The sequence below is a fragment of the Cucurbita pepo genome, chromosome LG01 (genome assembly GCF_002806865.2).
Source record: "Cucurbita pepo subsp. pepo cultivar mu-cu-16 chromosome LG01, ASM280686v2, whole genome shotgun sequence".
Taxonomy (NCBI): Eukaryota; Viridiplantae; Streptophyta; class Magnoliopsida; order Cucurbitales; family Cucurbitaceae; genus Cucurbita; species Cucurbita pepo.
Window position 1 is genome coordinate 20,966,735 of NC_036638.1, and position 21,689 is coordinate 20,988,423.

A 21,689-nucleotide genomic window follows, 5' to 3' on the forward strand; every position below is an offset into this window, starting at 1 on the left:
TTCTGTTTGAAACATGATGTCCAAACTTATGGTTATATCAATTAAACTCATGCATGCAGTCTCATAAGTTAATCAATTTACTTGGACCAAATAATTGACGATTTTCAAATGTATAGTTCAGAATTTTTAAAAAGTCCAATACACGTGTGAGAATTGAAGCAACACACGTGTGAGACTTGAAGCATGGACGATTTTCAAATTGAGGGTCTACATTGATCATTAACGAATTTTTCTCCTATCGAGAGACCAATGCAAAATTTAATCACCAAGTTGAGCAACAATGAGTAAACAATTATAAATGGTCACTTGTAAACTAATAAAATTGAAAAAATGGATAAAAATGAAAATACAAAATAGGAGGGAGAGACAATAAAACGGGAGAATGATAAGTTCTTTGGAAGGAGTATTTGAAAATAATGCAATAAAATTACATGAAATAGGAATTGTTGCCATTGGCTATATATTATTACCATACCAGTAAATTCTCAAAATGCTAACAAATCTTTTATGATCCAACTTATTACCATCACTAGGCATGATATGAAGCAATTATAATCTCAACCTCCACTCCTAAACATTTTAATCAACACAAATATAAACTTAAACTAAGTAAATTTATTAAAGGTAATAAAGTTATCATTGGAGGGTAAATTAAATATTGCGACTTCGATTTGACATGTATAAATTATATATAGCACAGTCAAAGCCAAAAAGAAGAAGCAAGGATGGCCCTATAAATGAAAGAAATAAAATAGAATAACCACATTACCTTTCCAGCAATTATGGAGAAAACTGAGTGGTTCTCACCCAGCAACTGGTATTACAAAATTTCCACAATTCATCATCACCCAGCATTCCCATCACTATCCAGCCGTTTGAAGGATCTGCTGTTTGCTTTTTTACTTGTATCGATTACATCTGGCTTGGCACGATCAAGTGCCTACACGACAACAGTTTTCTCAAATATTAAGAACGCAACAAATAGTCAACTTTACTATAACTCAACTAGTCAAAGCATTATATTAAGCCAAAAAAATGTTGGATGTTCAAGTGAACACCCTCGCACAATTGAACTAAAAAAAGGCGAGAGTTGCAAAATGAGAGATGGCAATGCTACCTGAATCAGAGATTCAACACGACGTCGCATCCGTGTGTGCATAAAACCTTCTGAACACTGTCCAGAGATAATGAAATTATTTATTCAGAATCGAATAATGAAGACTCTCCAATGCGCATAATACGATAAAAGGAGAACAGTTACTTCCTAAAGTTTTCTATAATTGAGAATCCTGGTCCTAGCTTTCCTACTTAATAGTTACCAACCAAGATATAATTCTAGCCTACAATCAGCTTTTTGAGGCGAACTTCCTTTGTGTTGGTGCGTAGCCATGCATTCTTGGTGGAAGAACGTGTGAATAGAGAAAAGATATAAAAAGTGGAGGCTTGACTTATAAAAACCATTTCTGGTCATTTGAATAACCGTGATTTGGGATTAAAGACAAACTTTGATAAGGCATCTATGGATAGAGAGATTGAGAATCAATTTGGGTCAGAATTTCAAATAATGGATATGGAGAGTGAGATTTAATCTTGGGACTTCATGCCTACTCTTGATGTACCCAAAATATTTTTGCGACTAACAGTCTTTTAGATATCTCCACTAGGGGCCAGGCAATCTAAAGGGAAGAGAAAGTTCAATAAATTAATTGAAGACCTAGGCCTTATGGAAATACCTTTGTCCAACAGTAAATTCACAACGTCGAAGGTTGGGTCACGATTCTTTGCATTCGTTGATTGATACATTCCTTGTATCAACGGAATGGGATATGTCGATCAATAATTCAAGGGTATTAAAACGTATTTTCTCTGACAATTTTCCATTACTCCTTGAAGTTGGGGGCTTCGCAAGCCCCTTGGGAACTACCTCCCCTTTAGCTTCTACAATAGTTGGCCTCAAAATGATCCTTCAGTGCCTCCTTTATTTTCTTCCAATTATCATGAGCAAAGAATCCTGTTAAAACCATTACATCACGAAAATCCATATTCACCATTTCTCAATCCTTCCTTGCCCAATATGATTGAGAAGAATTTAAAGCAAAAGAATTTAGAACTCTTCACTGGAAAATCCATGAGCTTCAAGTTTGCTTTCACAGCCTCCACAAAGCTTTTGTGATTGGTATCTCCCATGACAGAGGGGAGATTAACCAAATCCTTATACCAGTGCAAGTTTTCCACATACTTCCTAAGAAAGCCCTTTATCATTTCCCAGAAGACGAGCCAACCTCGTTTAGAAATTCCTGCAGAAAGTTTAGAAATTCCGGCAGGAACTTTAAGCAGTTTCCTTCTTCTTGAAGATGGCCATACAACACATTCTATACTCCATCCTAGAGAAGACCTTTGCTTCAATAAATGAGTTGTACAATTCTCATCTCCATCTTGCTAGAAATAGTGCAAATGCACTAGATATTGAAGCAGATTGACTAATGAACTTCCAAACCAATGCATATGAGATAGTGAAAGGGGAATTACCAGCTTGTTTGTCAATGCCTTGTATGAAAAAGCTATCATTTACGAACCAAAGCAAAAATACACATTGTTGACACGAAAACTTTCTAAATCCAAATTTCTAAAAAGAGGAAATAAAAAACTTCAAGGAAGATGAAATCAGAAGATGCTCAACCCTAAAGCAAAATCCAATAAGACACAGATAGGATGGAGGCTAGGAAAGAAAGGTTGAGAGGTAGTAGAAAAGAGGAGACAGGAGAGAGCATTTTATTTTCACTATACTATCCAAAGAGTCGAACTTATTTCTGGGATTTGTTAGCAGAAATAACCATTACACGACAGCCTAGGACAGATATTGTATCATATCGTAATCATGTTTCATTCAGTCATGCATTTTCAAGTAACAAAGTGAACTTTTTAAAGAATCCACGTCATGAAAGAAATTGATTAGGTTAGTATAATGTAAATAAACAAACCTTAACATGATAACTGACATATGCATGAAATGTTGACAAGCTCCAAATTACACGGTCGATCTTTTTCCCCTCTACATGCCGAGGGAAAATTACTGCATTCAATAAAGACATTGCAGTTTAGAAATTGGAATAAAAAAAGAAAACTTGTAAAACTAGCACCACTTTCGGACATTACCAAAAGTAACAAATCCCGCATTGGCTGATAATGCATCATTAGGAGCTCCCTTCAACTCTTGAGGAGGAGATGGAGACCATGAACAAGGAGGGGCACTATTGAGTCCAGAACTTCGTCTTGCTTCTACAAACTCCTGAACAGACATAACGTGGAATTTCACAACTTGGTCAATGAAAACATGTCCTAAACAGACAGAAGCATAACTTCAGGAGTGCTATCATTAGAAATACAACATTAGAATATCCTGTTAAGGAACTAAAGGAGTCCTGGTCAGGATTATACACAAATATATGGCACCATAATTTTTCATAAAGAAAGTTAAAGTTGTCATTTGCAAAATTCTATTCACTTGATGGGCGAATAAATTATGACCTTACCTGGAGAAAAGAAGTTGCAAGAGCAATGTCTATAGAATCCTTAAATCTCATCGGATACACCACAATTACCTTTTCAGCCTGTTATTACCAAAATTTTAATCTTGTCAAATAAGAAGTAATCTATTTAAGTCACAATATGAGTAAATGATGAAATAAACTGAGCAGGGACGATTACAAGGTATCAAATGTTTCATGTTACATCAGTATAAACCAATCCAGCACAACGAATTACCGATTAACTGCTAGCAAATGCAAGTAAGAAATAAAGACACATTGGAAATAAGAAAAATGCACAAAAACAACAATGTCTTAAATAAAGCCTTGTTTCAATTACTTTTCCTTGTCTCATACTTCATTAGACTAAACTTTTCATAAATTAAATTTGTATCATTATTTTAGGTTCTGCTCCTTGCCTCACTAGAGCCTGCTCTTATTTTTGTATCTTACGTTTTAGCTCCCAAGGATTATTCCACCTCAAGCTTTAAAAACAGCAGTAAATATTGTCCTAAATAGTAAAAGCAGGAGCAAAATGATCCTACTACCTGAGGTAAAAGAAAAAATGACTCTTTACATATCGTAATCATGTTTCATTCAGTCATGCATTTTCAAGTAACAAAGTGAACTTTTTAAAGAATCCACGTCATGAAAGAAATTGATTAGGTTAGTATAATGTAAATAAACAAACCTTAACATGATAACTGACATATGCATGAAATGTTGACAAGCTCCAAATTACACGGTCGATCTTTTTCCCCTCTACATGCCGAGGGAAAATTACTGCATTCAATAAAGACATTGCAGTTTAGAAATTGGAATAAAAAAAGAAAACTTGTAAAACTAGCACCACTTTCGGACATTACCAAAAGTAACAAATCCCGCATTGGCTGATAATGCATCATTAGGAGCTCCCTTCAACTCTTGAGGAGGAGATGGAGACCATGAACAAGGAGGGGCACTATTGAGTCCAGAACTTCGTCTTGCTTCTACAAACTCCTGAACAGACATAACGTGGAATTTCACAACTTGGTCAATGAAAACATGTCCTAAACAGACAGAAGCATAACTTCAGGAGTGCTATCATTAGAAATACAACATTAGAATATCCTGTTAAGGAACTAAAGGAGTCCTGGTCAGGATTATACACAAATATATGGCACCATAATTTTTCATAAAGAAAGTTAAAGTTGTCATTTGCAAAATTCTATTCACTTGATGGGCGAATAAATTATGACCTTACCTGGAGAAAAGAAGTTGCAAGAGCAATGTCTATAGAATCCTTAAATCTCATCGGATACACCACAATTACCTTTTCAGCCTGTTATTACCAAAATTTTAATCTTGTCAAATAAGAAGTAATCTATTTAAGTCACAATATGAGTAAATGATGAAATAAACTGAGCAGGGACGATTACAAGGTATCAAATGTTTCATGTTACATCAGTATAAACCAATCCAGCACAACGAATTACCGATTAACTGCTAGCAAATGCAAGTAAGAAATAAAGACACATTGGAAATAAGAAAAATGCACAAAAACAACAATGTCTTAAATAAAGCCTTGTTTCAATTACTTTTCCTTGTCTCATACTTCATTAGACTAAACTTTTCATAAATTAAATTTGTATCATTATTTTAGGTTCTGCTCCNACATTGGAAATAAGAAGAATGCACAAAAACAACAATGTCTTAAATAAAGCCTTGTTTCAATTACTTTTCCTTGTCTCATACTTCATTAGACTAAACTTTTCATAAATTAAATTTGTATCATTATTTTAGGTTCTGCTCCTTGCCTCACTAGAGCCTGCTCTTATTTTTGTATCTTACGTTTTAGCTCCCAAGGATTATTACACCTCAAGCTTTAAAAACAGCAGTAAATATTGTCCTAAATAGTCAAAGCAGGAGCAAAAAGATCCTACTACCTGAGGTACAAGAAAAAATGACTCTTTTGGACGATGTACAAGTGCAACAAGCNGTATCTTACGTTTTAGCTCCCAAGGATTATTCCACCTCAAGCTTTAAAAACAGCAGTAAATATTGTCCTAAATAGTAAAAGCAGGAGCAAAATGATCCTACTACCTGAGGTAAAAGAAAAAATGACTCTTTTGGACGATGTACAAGTGCAACAAGCCTATTGACATCAGAACCAATAATCCTCAACCCGAGTTGTTTAAGAATTACTCTTAATGGAGCACCAAGTACCACTTCCCTAATCGATGCAACTTTTACCAAAGTAGTGTGCCTATTATCTGCAAGAAATTAGTAAAAAAAGCATCAATTATAAAGCTCAAGCACAAAAACCTGATAACTAACAGACAAATAAAAAGTAGAAAACTCCACAAAAGTTAATGCTCTCCTACATCCGTTTAGCTCCATAAACCGACAAACATTTAAGCTTACTTAGGTTGCAAAATTGTTCATAAATGAGTTTTAACAAATAGTACTGACAGTTACTCGATCTTGTCGTAAATGGACAAAAATCATATTGAAATAATAAAGGAAGAATTACAATACTCCAACTCCAAGCACTTTGAAAGGTATACACACTCCTACCCAAGCACTTCGAGAGGCTTGGCCTCTCCAAAATTTTCTAATCCTTTCTCTAACCCCCTCTATTTATACTATTTAACCCTAGGTAATTAGCACGATCCTACAACTAAAATCCTAATAACACCTCCAATATTTCCCTGCTAATACTCTTTAACATATTCCAACCTAGGATTTTTCTCAATGGAGCTCAGGGGAAATTCCGAAATATTAACTTCCCAAACAAGTATATTCTCTGCAAGGCAGTAGTGAAAGCCATGTGCTAGGAGACGTAAAGAATGATACAGATAACAAGAAGAAATACTCAAAAAAATAAATGAATAGCCCATTTTTCTGCAATGTCCACAACAATTTATAATGACCTTAAAAATAAAACGCGATAAACCTTCNGCCCATTTTTCTGCAATGTCCATAACAATTTATAATGACCTTAAAAATAAAACGCGATAAACCTTCATCGTGAGGAAGTTTCGAAAGATTCAACTTTAATGTGAGATTAAAACCATCTCTTGGAGGGTCAAGAATCTGTACAAGCACGCCATATGCAGCTTTAATTGCTTCTATGGCTCCAGATGGGAGGCCACCACAAAAAACAGTATCTGCAGAAGGGATGGGCAATGATACAGATAGCAGGAAGAGATGGGGGTTCTTCATTGAGACCTACAAAACAATACAGATCAATCATAGACATTAAAACAAAATTCAATCTGCTTCAAAATTATGAAAACAAAATAATAAAAATCACCTGGACATGGTAGCGCACATCATCAAATTCCACCCAATTGTAATCCACTTCCACGGCTTTCTCAAGACTGAAATAAACAAGAAAAATATCAGGCATTTTGGACAACTAAATTACATAATTAAGTATCCGAGTTCATGGCTGGACATGGAAAAGTGACGAAGTCTGGATCGGAAACAGATAAAAAGGAACAAAAACATACTTCTGCACCCGATTTAACAAAGTCTGGAGCAGAAATCTGGAGTGCGACTGCAATAGTATCATCGATTACAGCTTATCGGTGACTCTCCCTGCAACTGAGTCGGACAGATAGATCTAGAATTGCGAAATCGAGGACCGGAATGGAATCTCACAATGTCGTGTGGCTGAACGTTTCTCCTCTCCAGTCTACAACGCCAAGCTATGCCCAAATGCGACCANATTATGAATGTTTTATAAATAAGAACCTCTTTGAATTAAATAAATAAATAAGAATAATAATAATAATAAATTTCTTTAATTTTTTCTGAAAAATAACCCATTACATAAAATTCTAGAGAAACCAAACAGACTCACTGATCTTTCTTTTTGGTTTTAATCCTAACCTTAAAAAAACCCACGAGTCGCACACTAAGCATAGCAATTTTCTAAAATGATTAATTTCATTTTTATTTAACCTTATAGAATTGCTCATTTTTTATNCAGTGGATTGTGAATAATTTATATCAATATTGGTCCGTTCTCAAGTAGAAATAAATATGAACTCATATTATGAATGAAATAAATTTGTGTACTATTTAGAAAAAAAGATATAAATAGTAATATCGATAATTTTTCGACCGTTATTATTTTGTTTTTATATTATTTATATCAACCATTTTTCAATTCAATTCTTTTTTTTTTTTTAATACAATTATTGGTAAAAAAAAAAAAGGAATAAAAAAANCTGTTTCCCGACCTCCCCCTTTTTCCCTTCCCGCTTATTCGACCGCCGAGCCCGTCCATGGTCTGGCCCACGTCGTCATCCAAACATGGCCCACTGGGCCCATTTAGCACTTAACTTATGGGCTCTCATGAACGATTACAAAGTAATTAGCTACTACCGCCTGCAGACAATAAACTTCCTTAGTTCAGTAAGCATTGCCACTAAGCTAGTGTCATTCTCGTAATTAACAACAACTTCTCGGATTCCCATAATTTTCGAATCATGAAGCAAAGCGTTATTTCTCGTTTCGATGCGGGAAGAGAGAGAGAGGGAGAGGAAAAGGTGAAACTCTGTTGAATTCCATTTCTCTTCTTCTTCATCATCTTCATCGCGTTTCTGCAAAGCCACTTTTTCTCTCGCTTTTTTCGCCAAAGCTCTCTGCTACTTTGAGTTCCTCTTTTGATTTTTTTTTCTTTTGGTTTAGTAAATTATTACGATATCTCTGACACGATGTCGGATTGGGCGCCAGTGGTGATCGGAGTTGTTCTGTTCGTGCTTCTCTCGCCAGGGCTTCTGTTCCAGTTCCCGGGGAATAATCGGCAGTTTGAGTTCGGGAGTATGAAGACTAACGGTAAAGCTGTAGTCATTCATACTCTCATCTTCTTCATCCTCTACGCCGTCTTCATTCTCGCTCTTCATGTCCACATCTACTCTGGATGATCCGGTAACCTCTTCTTCTCGTCCTTCTTCCGCTTTCATTCGTGATTCTTACGAACTGAAGCTGCTGCATTTCTAGTGGTGTTTGAGCCTTGTGTGTTGTTGTATTTCTGTTTGATGCGGATCTTGTTTGATCTGTTTGTATTTGCGATTTCTGTAGTCGAAGACTCGGAAGAGATAGAAGGCATTCTGTATGTTTATTTCGTTTTACTTACGCCTTTGGTTTCCATTGCTAGTATAGATCTAATTGCATCGAACGCTGGTCTCTGTAGCTGCTCTATCTCATGGAGAATCTTCTTTTTTGTCTCTCTTTGTTCTTCGATTTAATAAATTCAACGCATCTCAAGTACAAGATATTCGTCCTAGTGCGGACAGTCTGGCTAAAATTTTGTTCAAATTTGGTTTGTTCCATGGTAAAAGCAAGCTAGTAAAGGATATTATCGATTAGTTAGGAAATAGGGAAGAATTTTGCTCAAAATATTCAAGGAATTACCGTGAGAGTATTTACAGAAGCTTACCTTCTTTATCAACCCCCCAAAAAGAATTGAAATTATAGTTTACATTTAGCAGATTACAATATAGAAAGGTGTTGTTCAAAGGGAAAAAGAGAACAGGAAAATGGAGCAGAACAGAGAGAAATATGCTAAGTCCTAGAGAAAGAGAAAACAAAAGGAAGCAATTCATCTGCTGAAGGTAGCCAAAGCAGATGATTGAAAGTCAGTTAACGTGTATGTGAATACCGATAGCGATGACCAATATGGTGAGTATGCAGAAGAAAATGATAGCGTGCACCAAAATGGCAATCCCACTGGTATTCATATTCCCAAACTCCACCACCCTGATTCTCGCCGGCAACTGAAAAAGCAACCCTGGCGACAGGACAATGAACAGCGCCACCGCCACGACGACCGGTCCCCAATCTGCACTCATCTCAATCTACAAGAGGAGGAGTGTTCTGAAGTAGTGGAGTTCTTCTTCAAGTTCTTTAGAGAGAATTGAAGGTTAGAAGTAGGTGAAAAGAAAAGAGGGGTTATAAGGGTGAACGAGCTTGTTGATTTGCTTAGCAAAGAAGGAGCTTAGGGGATGCCAAACTTGGGGAGAAAGAAGAGAAAATGGTTTATAAGCAAGGGAAAGTCATGTTGATGAGTCGAAGGCAGTGGATCTGCTTTATGAAGATGGAAAGAAAAGGATCTGTATTGAACTGCACTTTATTTCTTGCTTTAGAGATGTGTGAGGAAGGTGGAGGGTGTTTTGTTTAAAGAAAATGGATGTGTGGGCGAAGTGTAAAGGCGGGTTATAATGCTTAGAGTATTGAGAATGCTTTGTTGTTTTAATTGTTTCTTTACAGCAAAGGTTTTGGAAGGATTGTCATAAAGACGATTAAAGCTTGTGGAATTCATTGTACCATGATGCAGGAATGAATATGATTTCAGCAGACAGATTGGACTGCACACACTTTGGTTGGGTAATATAGAGAATATCTGTGCTTTGCCTTTTAGATTTGTTACTAACGAATTGGTCTATTATTTTCTTCACCTCTACAGGCAATCATCATCACTCCTCCTCTTCTAAAAAGGGGTACCAATTAAATAAAGAAATGAGCATTTGTTTTGAAGTGATTAAATCAGGTAATGACCATGTTGATTTTAGTCATTTTAAAATTATTCTCGAACATATTTTTTCTTTTCATTTTTTTTTATGAAAATAAGAACTAGTCCTAAGAAAATCTCTAGCATTTTGATTGAAACCTATTGAATTGTAAACATATTGTTAAAATTTCAGTTGAATTGGACCACAAAATTGTTTTTTTGAACGAACTCTTTGTTCAAACTTACAAAATTTATTTTCTTTCCTTTTCCGTCTCTTTTTATTTTCTTTTTAGCGGCACCCTTGCATTTCTCTTGTTTTTTGTACTGATAACAGAAAACACATGAATTTATTTATTTTTCATAAATTTACTATAAGATTTGAATCTCTTATTCCTTAATTACTTATTGGGTTCATTTTAATAACTACAATAAATCAATAACTTTAAATTTAATAATTTGAACATATAAGAAATTATAAAAACATGAATATGTCATGAAAAAGTAATAATGAATATTGAAAAAACTAAAATTTTGTGAAAATAACTTAAGTTTCTTAAAAAAGAATAAAGGAAAAGGAAAAGAGTGAACAGCTGTACTAAATTTCTTAATCACTAAGGTATAAAAAAAGGTGTAGTTTCTTAACTTAGAAGTACTTAATAATTCCATACATATAAATATCGAATTCCATAATAGATATTTGATTTGTTGGAAATGAAAAATTACATTTTCATGAAGCTTATACTCTGAACCGAAGCTACAAAAAAATAATTCTTCAAATTTTGGTCCATCTTAACTTTTAAAAAACTTTTAAAAAATAAAAAATAAATCTTTAAGAGCACATATAAATATCTTAAGAGAATATTATTCAAAATGGCGGTCAAGTCGAAGCTCATAATATTAATCAAAATGATTCCTCATTCTTAGCTTCTCTCTCGTACATCCACCTTATTATTACTTTTTATAATAAGAAACAAAGAGCATAGAATCTGAGTAAAATTTCAATAATTGAGCCTAAATTTTGAAGTAATTAATATATACATATTTAATATTTAGATAAAGATCAACTAAAGGTTATACATAGATCATTTTTAAACACAGTTACAAACCTATATAAGTATCTACAAATGCTTGCAACCAAAAAGATACAACTTTTATTGACCCTCTACACCATATCATGCAACAAAGTTGCTTCTTCAGCTGATCAACCCCTCAAGTCTAAACCGTTCTTGCACAGACGATATGTACATAGCAGCCTTCCGATCGATATGTTCGTCGACAACAACGCCATAACCGTTCCAAAACTTAGCCTCGTGAACGTTCATGGCCTCATGAACAACCCTTTGGTTCGACGAAGCCATCTTCGCCCTCTCTTGGTGATGAACCATAAACGAAACATGACACGAACATGACGATGCATTCAACGACGTCCCCGTTGGCTTCGTGTTTCTGCTGCTCGCCATAGCTTCTCCATGGGGCACAAGGGGTCTTGCTGATCTGCACCTTGAATCCATTGTTTGTTTTCTTGATATTTTGTGTGTCCAAGTGAGGAATGGGGTATTTATATACAAACCATCATGTGATATTTTAATGTTATCTGTCTCATGAACAGATTGGAGAAGGATATGAGAGAATTTTTACTGTATTCTGGTGGAGACCCACCAAGGGAGAAAACAAATATCTAAAGCATAATATTCAAAGATTAATGTTCTTCAAAAGCTAGATTGGTAAGATATGGAAGAAAAGCTTGGTTTTTTTTATACTTTTAAAAGACCCAATATAGAGTTAATTACAGTTTTTACATTAATGGAATATAGATTAATGCATAATGATTGTATCAAAATGAAAGATTAGCTGTAATCTCTTCATTAATATTTGTGGTTTGGAGAATCTATGCTCTTTTTTAACAAAGAAAAAGACTTTCTTTCTTCTACCTCNTTAGCTGTAATCTCTTGATTAATATTTGTTGTTTGGAGAATCTATGCTCTTTTTCAACAAAGAAAAAGACTTTCTTTCTTCTACCTCTTACAACTCTATTCATTTCCTCTGCATTCCGCAAAATAGTTGAACGATTGGTCTTTTAAAAGTGGGATTAATAAAAATATGTGAGATCTCGCGTCGGTTGGAGAGAAAAGAAACATTTCACCTCTCCTTTGTCGATGCATTTTAAAACTGTGAAACTAACGACGATACGTAACAGGTCAAAGCGGACAATATCTGCTGGTGGTGGGCTTTAGGTGTTACAAATGATATTAGAGTCTGACACTGGGTGGTGTGCCAATGAGACCCAGTGGTGGATTGTGAGATCCTATAAGTCAGAGGGGAACAAAGCATTTCTTGTAAGGGTGTGAAGACTCTCTTTTGTAGACACGTTTTTAAACTGTGAGATTGACGACGATACGTAACAGGTTAAAACAGACAATATCTCCTAGCAGTGGGCTTTAGCTTTTACAAATGATATTAGAGCCCGACACTGGATAGTGTGCTAGCGAGACCCAAGGGGTGGATTGTGAGATCCCCTATGAATTAGAGAGTGGGAACAAAACATTCTTCGTAAAGACGTGGAAACCTCTTGTTAGTAGATGTTTTTTAAAATCGTGAAGATGAATAATAGGTGGAAAGTAAATAATATCTACTGGTTGTAGATTTAGACAGTTACAAAATTAATTAATCATAAAATATTATAAAATTTCAACGCTTTTGATTTAAAATTTAATGATAAATATATATTTGAATTTTTTTTTTATATATAATTATTTTATTGAAATAATTTGATGTTTGGGAAGGGGATTAAGCCCAATTAGGTTGGTTCGTCGTCTGGCTGCCATGGCGAGCTTTGTATGTGGTTCGAAGTTGTAGCTGCACGCGACTCCTTAAGGTATAGAACGAACTACAGATTCCTTTCAATTTCTCCTTATCTTCTTTTCCGAACTCAAGCCATTGATTAGTTACAGTCTCTCAACTCTTTCCTTGCCTGGATTTGTTACCATTTTAGCAGCTATCTCTGTTGCTGTTCTTTAAATTTAGCTTAATTTAACGTTTCTACCATAGCCTTTTCTATTCTAGTTGACGTAATCAAGATTGACCTATTTCATTTCGTTATAACTTCTTTCAATCTTGCGCCTCATCGAGTTTATTTTGATGGGTTATATCTTATTGAATCCGGTGGTAGTGCAATTTGGTGGAATGTGGATTCTACTGTGAAACTTGATTAGGTTACCAAGTCTATTCCGGACTCTTGTAAGGTTAGGGGTTCAAGCTCTGATATCGAGTGCTAGCAAGACGCTGGGCTCTAAAGAGGTGGATTGTGAGATCCTACATCGTTTGGATAGGGAAACGAAACATTCTTTATAAATGTGTGGAAACCTCTCTCTAGCCGATGTGTTTTAAAAACCTTAAGGGAAAGCTTGAAGGGGAAAGTCCAAAGAGGACACGATGTACTATGTGGTGGGGTGTGTTTGGGCTGTTACACAGTGTACAGTGTATGTTTGTGTAATATAGCATGACAAAGGATTCACTCTTCTGCTTTGCTTGTTAATGGCTTGGTTTCTAGCGGCAAGCTCGGCTGCAACATGGGTGAATTTCAACTTGGGGGGAGGGTTGGTTACAATTTATTGCTTCATGGATGAATTTTGACTAGGATCTGAGGGGAGGAGGGTTTGATTTAACATATCACTTCAACCCCTTACCTGACCATATATAGTGAGAGGAAGGCAATGTGCTATACTTCGTAGTAGACATTCTTCAATCTTGAGTCGAGTTGTATTATGGGTTTGTGATTGGTCCGATAGCCAGGGAATGTAGAAAATAAATTCAGGGGTGTTGTTTAGAATGATGAAATGTAATTAAAGACATTTTCATAGCCCAAGGCCACTGCTAGTAGATATTGTCTGTTTTAGCCCATTACGTATTGCCATCAGCCTCACGGTTTTAGAACACGTTTGTTAAGGAGAAGTTTTTACACTCTTATAAGGGACGTTTTGTTCCCCTCTCCAACCAACGTGGGACTTCACAGTCCACCCTCTTGGAGGCCCAACGTCTTCGTTGGCTTACTGTCCAATGTCCGACTCTGATACCATTTGTAATAGCCTGAGACCACCGCTAGCAGATATTGTATGTTTTGGCCTGTTATGTATCACTATCAACCTTATGATTTTAAAATGCGTCTGTTAGGTAGAAGTTTCCACACTCTTATAAGAGAAGCTTCAACGGACGTGGGACTTTACATAAGCCCTAAATTTTCTGGAGACTACACAAAGCATTTCAGCCTGACTGACCCCAATCAACCATCAAGGCACTTATGAAGGACTTGTCTATCCTCCATTTTGTTAACATATTTCTAACCTGGACTTCTTCCTTAAGATTTATTCTCAGTTTATATAACACACATATACTTAATTATCTTTCCCACGTTACTTTCCTCGTCTGTTGATTTTTGGAGTTTTGAGTTAATTCTTGGACCAAGTGGAAGTGAAAAAACTTTGCTGGTTAATTCTTGTCCTCTTTTGTCCATTACATATTGCCGTTAGCCTCACGGTTTTAAAACGCATCTACTACTATGGAAAGAGTCTAGTCCTACTCCGACCATGACTTGTGGAAAAACTTTGCAGGTTAATTATTGTCCTTTTTGGCCCGTTACATATCGCCATTAGCCTCACGATTTTAAAACGCGTCTACTATGGAGAATTTCTAGCTCTACTCTGATCAATGCCTCGCATCGTCCAGTGATAGACTCTGATAACATTTGTAACAACTCAAGCTCACCGCTAGCAGATATTGTCCTGTTTGGGCAGCCCTTCTAGGATTCTCCTGAAAGTTTTAAAATGCATCTAGTAGGGCGAAGTTTCCACACTCTTATAAGGAATGTTTCGTTCCCCTCTTCAACTAACGTGGGATCTCACACATTTGCTTTTTATTTACTTATTTGTTGATGTGTTCTTTACAAGTATGTTAATCTTTCTTCCCTTTCTTCTTTAGCTTCTCTTGCAGGTCTGAGCGAACCAACTTCAGGTTCCATTTATGTCCGAAAGTATGATAAAGATGGCAAACCATGTGAGTCAGTCTTCTCAACAGCTAACCCCTGAGAGAGAGTTGGCATTGTCTTTCAAATTCAAGAGAGGTATGGTCCATTTTTGTTCGCAAGTTGGGATTAATATTTTAAAACTAGTATACAATATTACTGAAATATGATTATAAGAAACATTGCTAAGGCTAGGCTCCTTTAATTTCATAGAGCTGTGCGGTCTTTCCTTTCCACACATATCACCAATTTTTGCTGCTATCTATCTTCCCTCCTTACTTGTAACAAAAGTATGTAGGGGAAGGACAAGGTTCCAAGCCAAAAGATGGGGATGAAGGACTTTTCAATCCCATCCTCAATATCATTCTGCTCCTTACATTTCGCTCAAGAACGCTTCCATTACTTTCTTTACTAATGGAAGAAGTATTATTTCCTGCTGCTACTTGCTACTTTGTTCTTTGTTCTTTGTTCTTGATTCTTCCATTTCTGTTCATAAATGCTTTGCCAAACTTTTGTTGGATTTTGAAAATTTTGTTCACTCTCTTCTCTTTCAACAAGATTCATTCAGAAGTATGATGGGCTTCTTGACTTCCACAATTAGATTGCCATTGCATTACTTCTTTGTCTGAATTCTTCTCATTCAGATGAAATCTTTTGCTTTTGCTTTAAATTTTCAGCATGGGGCTTTTTTCTTGCTTTTGTGAGTCGCTACATGCCCCAACCATGGTGAGAGATTATAACCGTCCAAGTTTATTGCTAACAGATATTGTCTTATTTGGGCTTTCTCTTCCGGGCTCTCCTCCCCAACCGATGCAGGATCTCACAATCCACTCCCTTCGAGGCCCAACGTTCTCGCCGGCACTCGTTCCTTTTTCCAATCGATGTGGCACCCTTTGGGGCCCAACGTCCTTGCTGGCACACCGCCTTGTGTCTACTCCTTTCGAGGCTCAACCTCTTCGCTGGCACATTGCTCAATAGCTGGCTCTGAGACCATTTGTAATAGTCCAACTCCACCGCTAGTAGATATTGTACTCTTTGAACATTCTCTCAAAGTTTTTTTAAGTGTAGAGTGAGTCAATTTCCATTTTTATTCTTTACCCGTTTGGCAAGTAGCCCACATTCCCATACCCTAACATTCTTTATATTCCAAACCCAGCAGCTGATTCTATTCCTATGGATGGAAAGAAAGTGTTTTGAGAATTATATTTTTAAATACTAATTTTAAAATTTTAAATATTTAATATTAACTTTTACAAACGCTCCAATTGTTATGAGTCCTATACTTATATTCTCCTATTAACTTTGAGATGATAATTTATGAATTATCCAAATTATGAAAATGGAGTTAAAAGATTTAAAAGAGAAAAAAGGGAAGAAGGAAAGTTATTTTGATTATTTATTAGAAATACAAACATCCCCATGAGTATGATAGCGCTCACACAACTGTTCTGATATGCAAGCACCATACGCAAGAAACTTGAAGCTGGAAATGGCTACCTCCATCAAAATTAGAACAACACAACGAAGCAAAATTGAAAATCTGCCAGAAAATTTACCTTTTCAAACACTTGCTGGTTATTATGCTGATCCAATTTAAAGCCTCCAGCCTTTTCAAATCCAATCATCAAGACTGTTCATAAAGTTTATTAAATTTTAGGGTTATAATAATTGAGTAAATTAAAAAGATTTTAACTTTTCTATCCTTTGATTGCCAAATTGAACCTCGGGAGTGGATAACGACGATGACACATACAAAGGCTGATCCACATCTACTTCCGAAGGTTGTCGGTATCCACTTTATTTCATCAATTTTCTTTATTCGATCAACCACAAACAAAACCATGTTTTGTTTTTTTTGTATCTTTAAAATAAAAATGTTCAAAATTTTGGTCGTGAAAATCATAACATATTTTTTAATAAAAAAAAGTAACAAAATAAAAGAAGCAATTATTTAATGCAAGAGAAGCGCACATTTTTTGCAATGGTGATATTAAATGGAGCACATATCATAGGTATTTATCAACCTTATCATAAACAAATCTTTGATTTATCATCTCTCCAATAAATTAAAAAATAAATAATAAACTTTTATAGTCGACTTGAGCTGAATAAAAAAATAATTGGTCGTTGTCTTGTCTATTGATTAAAAAATAAAAATTATATATTCTCATTCCCACAACTTGATATTTAAAAATAAAAAATAAAATACTAAGAGAGGGCGAGGACATAAATTTGAATGCAATTATTGGGAGGCATTGTATTGAGATAATATCATTTAAAAAGGTTACTCCATGGGCCATATGTTCTTACTCTCTGTGAGTTCTTTTTTTTTTTTTGCTTAAAAGACAACATGTAGAGCAGATATTCAAAACGACATTTTAATAGAGGATTACACGTTGGCTATGCTCATGTTGATAGATAAGTTATCTATTTATGTAGTCCCAATTACATATACATTTATGCTATAAAAAAAAAAAGTATGGCAAAAATCAACTTAAAACTTCTAAATGTATGAATTTAAACCAAAAGCATATCAATTTAAACCCTCCTCTATCATTTCTGTTTGAAATGTGATGTCCAAACTTATGATTATATCAATTAAACTCCTGCCATCTCATAAATGAGTCATTTTATTTAGACTAAATAATTGACTATTTTCAAATGTATAGTTCAGAATTTTTAAAAAGTCCAACACAACGTATGAGAATTGAAGCATGGACGATTTTCAAATTGAGGGTCTACATTGATCTATGCCGAATTTTTCTCCTATCGAGAGACCGATGCAAAATTTAATCACCAAGTTTAGCAACAATGAGTAAACAATTATAAATGGTCACTTGTAAACTAATAAAATTGAAAAAATGGATAAAAATGAAAATACAAAATAGGAGGGAGAGACAATAAAACGGGAGAATGATAAGTTCTTTGGAAGGAGTATTTGAAAATAATTCAATAAAATTACATGAAATAGGAATTGTTGCCATTGGCTATATATTATTACCATACCAGTAAATTCTCAAAATGCTAACAAATCTTTTATGATCCAACTTATTACCATCACTAGGCATGATATGAAGCAATTATAATCTCAACCTCCACTCCTAAACATTTTAATCAACACAAATATAAACTTAAACTAAGTAAATTTATTAAAGGTAATAAAGTTATCATTGGAGGGTAAATTAAATATTGCGACTTCGATTTGACATGTATAAATTATATATAGCACAGTCAAAGCCAAAAAGAAGAAGCAAGGATGGCCCTATAAATGAAAGAAATAAAATAGAATAACCACATTACCTTTCCAGCAATTATGGAGAAAACTGAGTGGTTCTCACCCAGCAACTGGTATTACAAAATTTCCACAATTCATCATCACCCAGCATTCCCATCACTATCCAGCCGTTTGAAGGATCTGCTGTTTGCTTTTTTACTTGTATCGATTACATCTGGCTTGGCACGATCAAGTGCCTACACGACAACAGTTTTCTCAAATATTAAGAACGCAACAAATAGTCAACTTTACTATAACTCAACTAGTCAAAGCATTATATTAAGCCAAAAAAATGTTGGATGTTCAAGTGAACACCCTCGCACAATTGAACTAAAAAAAGGCGAGAGTTGCAAAATGAGAGATGGCAATGCTACCTGAATCAGAGATTCAACACGACGTCGCATCCGTGTGTGCATAAAACCTTCTGAACACTGTCCAGAGATAATGAAATTATTTATTCAGAATCGAATAATGAAGACTCTCCAATGCGCATAATACGATAAAAGGAGAACAGTTACTTCCTAAAGTTTTCTATAATTGAGAATCCTGGTCCTAGCTTTCCTACTTCATAGTTACCAACCCAGATATAATTCTAGCCTACAATCAGCTTTTTGAGGCGAACTTCCTTTGTGTTGGTGCGTAGCCATGCATTCTTGGTGGAAGAACGTGTGAATAGAGAAAAGATATAAAAAGTGGAGGCTTGACTTATAAAAAACCATTTATGGTCATTTGAATAACCGTGATTTGGGATTAAAGACAAACTTTGATAAGGCATCTATGGATAGAGAGATTGAGAATCGATCTGGGTCAGAATTTCAAATACTGGATATGGAGAGTGAGATTTAATCTTGGGACTTCATGCCTACTCTTGATGTACCGAGAAAGTTTTTGCGACTAATAGTCTTTTAGGTATCTCCTATAGGAGCCAGGCAATCTAAAGGGAAAAGAAAGTTTAATAAATTAATTGAAGACCTAGGCCTTATAGAAATACCTTTGTCCAACAGTAAATTCACAACGTCAAGGTTGGGTCACGATTCTTTGCATTTGTTGATTGATAGATTCCTTGTATCAATGGAATGGGATATGTCGATCAATAATTCAAGGGTATCAAAACGTATTTTCTCTGACAATTTTCCATTACTCCTTGAAGTTGGGGGCTTTGCTTGGGAACTACCTCCCTTTAGCTTCTACAATAGTTGGCCTCAAAATGATCCTTCAGTGCCTTCTTTATTTCCTTCCAATTATCATGAACAGACAATCTTGTTAAAACCATTACATCACGAAAATCCATATTCACCATTTCTCAATCCTTCCTTGCCCAATATGATTGAACAGAATTTAAAGCTACAGAATTCTTCAAAGAAGTTGGATTTAGAACTCTTCACTGGAAAATCCATGAGCTTCAAGTTTGCTTTCACAGCCTCCACATAGCTTTTGTGATTGGTATCTCCCATGACAGAGGGGAGCTTAACCAAATCCTTATACCAGTGCAAGTTTTCCACATACTTCCTAAGAAAGTCCTTTATCATTTCCCAGAAGATGAGCCAACCTGGTTTAGAAATTCCTGCAGAAAGTTTAGAAATTCCGGCAGGAATTTTAAGCGGTTTCCTTCTTCTTGAAGATGGTCATACAACACATTCTATACTCCATCCTAGAGAAGACCTTTGCTTCAATAACTGAGTTCTACAATTCTCATCTCCATCTTGCTAGAAATAGTGCAAATGCACTAGATATTGAAGCAGATTCACTAATGAACTTCCAAACCAATGCAAATGAGATAGTGAAAGGGGAATTACCAGCTTGTTTGTCAATGCCTTGTATGAAAAAGCTATCACTTTCGAACCAAAGCAAAAATACACATTGTTGACACGACAACTTTCTAAATCCATATTTCTAGAAAGAGGAAATAAATAACTTCAAGGAAGATGAAATCAGAAGATGCTCAACCCTAAAGCAAAATCCAATAAGACACAGATAGGATGGAGGCTAGGAAAGAAAGGTTGAGAGGTAGTAGAAAAGAGGAGACAGGAGAGAGCATTTTATTTTCACTATACTATCCAAAGAGTCGAAATTATTTCTGGGATTTGTTAGCAGAAATAACCATTACATGAAAGCCTAGGACAGATATTGTACCATATCGTAATCATGTTTCATTCAGTCATGCATTTTCAAGTAACAAAGTGAACTTTTTAAAGAATCCACGTCATGAAAGAAATTGATTAGGTTAGTATAATGTAAATAAACAAACCTTAACATGATAACTGACATATGCATGAAATGTTGACAAGCTCCAAATTACACGGTCGATCTTTTTCCCCTCTACATGCCGAGGGAAAATTACTGCATTCAATAAAGACATTGCAGTTTAGAAATTGGAATAAAAAAAGAAAACTTGTAAAACTAGCACCACTTTCGGACATTACCAAAAGTAACAAATCCCGCATTGGCTGATAATGCATCATTAGGAGCTCCCTTCAACTCTTGAGGAGGAGATGGAGACCATGAACAAGGAGGGGCACTATTGAGTCCAGAACTTCGTCTTGCTTCTACAAACTCCTGAACAGACATAACGTGGAATTTCACAACTTGGTCAATGAAAACATGTCCTAAACAGACAGAAGCATAACTTCAGGAGTGCTATCATTAGAAATACAACATTAGAATATCCTGTTAAGGAACTAAAGGAGTCCTGGTCAGGATTATACACAAATATATGGCACCATAATTTTTCATAAAGAAAGTTAAAGTTGTCATTTGCAAAATTCTATTCACTTGATGGGCGAATAAATTATGACCTTACCTGGAGAAAAGAAGTTGCAAGAGCAATGTCTATAGAATCCTTAAATCTCATCGGATACACCACAATTACCTTTTCAGCCTGTTATTACCAAAATTTTAATCTTGTCAAATAAGAAGTAATCTATTTAAGTCACAATATGAGTAAATGATGAAATAAACTGAGCAGGGACGATTACAAGGTATCAAATGTTTCATGTTACATCAGTATAAACCAATCCAGCACAACGAATTACCGATTAACTGCTAGCAAATGCAAGTAAGAAATAAAGACACATTGGAAATAAGAAAAATGCACAAAAACAACAATGTCTTAAATAAAGCCTTGTTTCAATTACTTTTCCTTGTCTCATACTTCATTAGACTAAACTTTTCATAAATTAAATTTGTATCATTATTTTAGGTTCTGCTCCTTGCCTCACTAGAGCCTGCTCTTATTTTTGTATCTTACGTTTTAGCTCCCAAGGATTATTCCACCTCAAGCTTTAAAAACAGCAGTAAATATTGTCCTAAATAGTAAAAGCAGGAGCAAAATGATCCTACTACCTGAGGTAAAAGAAAAAATGACTCTTT

The 21,689-nt window shown here is 35.3% G+C and overlaps 3 protein-coding genes and 2 long non-coding RNA genes across 6 annotated transcripts; 2 read left to right on the plus strand and 3 right to left on the minus strand.

Moving 5' to 3' along the window:
- Positions 1-595: 595 nt before the first annotated feature.
- LOC111803755 (actin-related protein 2/3 complex subunit 2A) lies at positions 596-7,238 on the minus strand. The gene is made up of 9 exons (XM_023688292.1): positions 7,022-7,238; positions 6,823-6,889; positions 6,530-6,737; positions 5,610-5,779; positions 4,771-4,848; positions 4,394-4,526; positions 4,219-4,310; positions 1,118-1,174; positions 596-940 (listed from the first exon to the last, which is right to left on the minus strand). The coding sequence occupies exons 1-9, from the start codon at positions 7,081-7,083 to the stop codon at positions 845-847; spliced, it is 963 nt and encodes a 320-aa protein (XP_023544060.1). The 5' UTR covers positions 7,084-7,238; the 3' UTR covers positions 596-844.
- A 536-nt stretch (positions 7,239-7,774) lies between these two features.
- Positions 7,775-8,789, plus strand: LOC111803850. Its single transcript, XR_002816433.1, has 2 exons — positions 7,775-8,065; positions 8,208-8,789. It is a non-coding gene; the product is annotated as an uncharacterized LOC111803850 (long non-coding RNA).
- A 131-nt stretch (positions 8,790-8,920) lies between these two features.
- LOC111803828 lies at positions 8,921-9,849 on the minus strand. The gene has a single exon (XM_023688412.1). The coding sequence runs from the start codon at positions 9,368-9,370 to the stop codon at positions 9,158-9,160; it is 213 nt and encodes a 70-aa protein (XP_023544180.1). The 5' UTR covers positions 9,371-9,849; the 3' UTR covers positions 8,921-9,157.
- Positions 9,850-12,817: 2,968 nt separating this feature from the next.
- LOC111803856 lies at positions 12,818-15,870 on the plus strand. 2 transcript variants are annotated; one of them, XR_002816435.1, is made up of 3 exons: positions 12,818-12,904; positions 15,004-15,145; positions 15,810-15,870. It is a non-coding gene; the product is annotated as an uncharacterized LOC111803856 (long non-coding RNA). The 2 variants fall into 2 exon arrangements; XR_002816434.1 differs by lacking the exon at positions 15,810-15,870 and adding an exon at positions 15,724-15,805.
- Positions 15,871-18,172: 2,302 nt separating this feature from the next.
- On the minus strand, positions 18,173-21,683 carry LOC111803779 (actin-related protein 2/3 complex subunit 2A-like). The gene is made up of 6 exons (XM_023688320.1): positions 21,663-21,683; positions 21,121-21,198; positions 20,744-20,876; positions 20,569-20,660; positions 18,695-18,751; positions 18,173-18,517 (listed from the first exon to the last, which is right to left on the minus strand). Exons 2-6 carry the CDS (start codon positions 21,169-21,171, stop codon positions 18,422-18,424), a joined length of 429 nt encoding a protein of 142 aa, XP_023544088.1. The 5' UTR covers positions 21,172-21,198; positions 21,663-21,683; the 3' UTR covers positions 18,173-18,421.
- Positions 21,684-21,689: the final 6 nt, after the last annotated feature.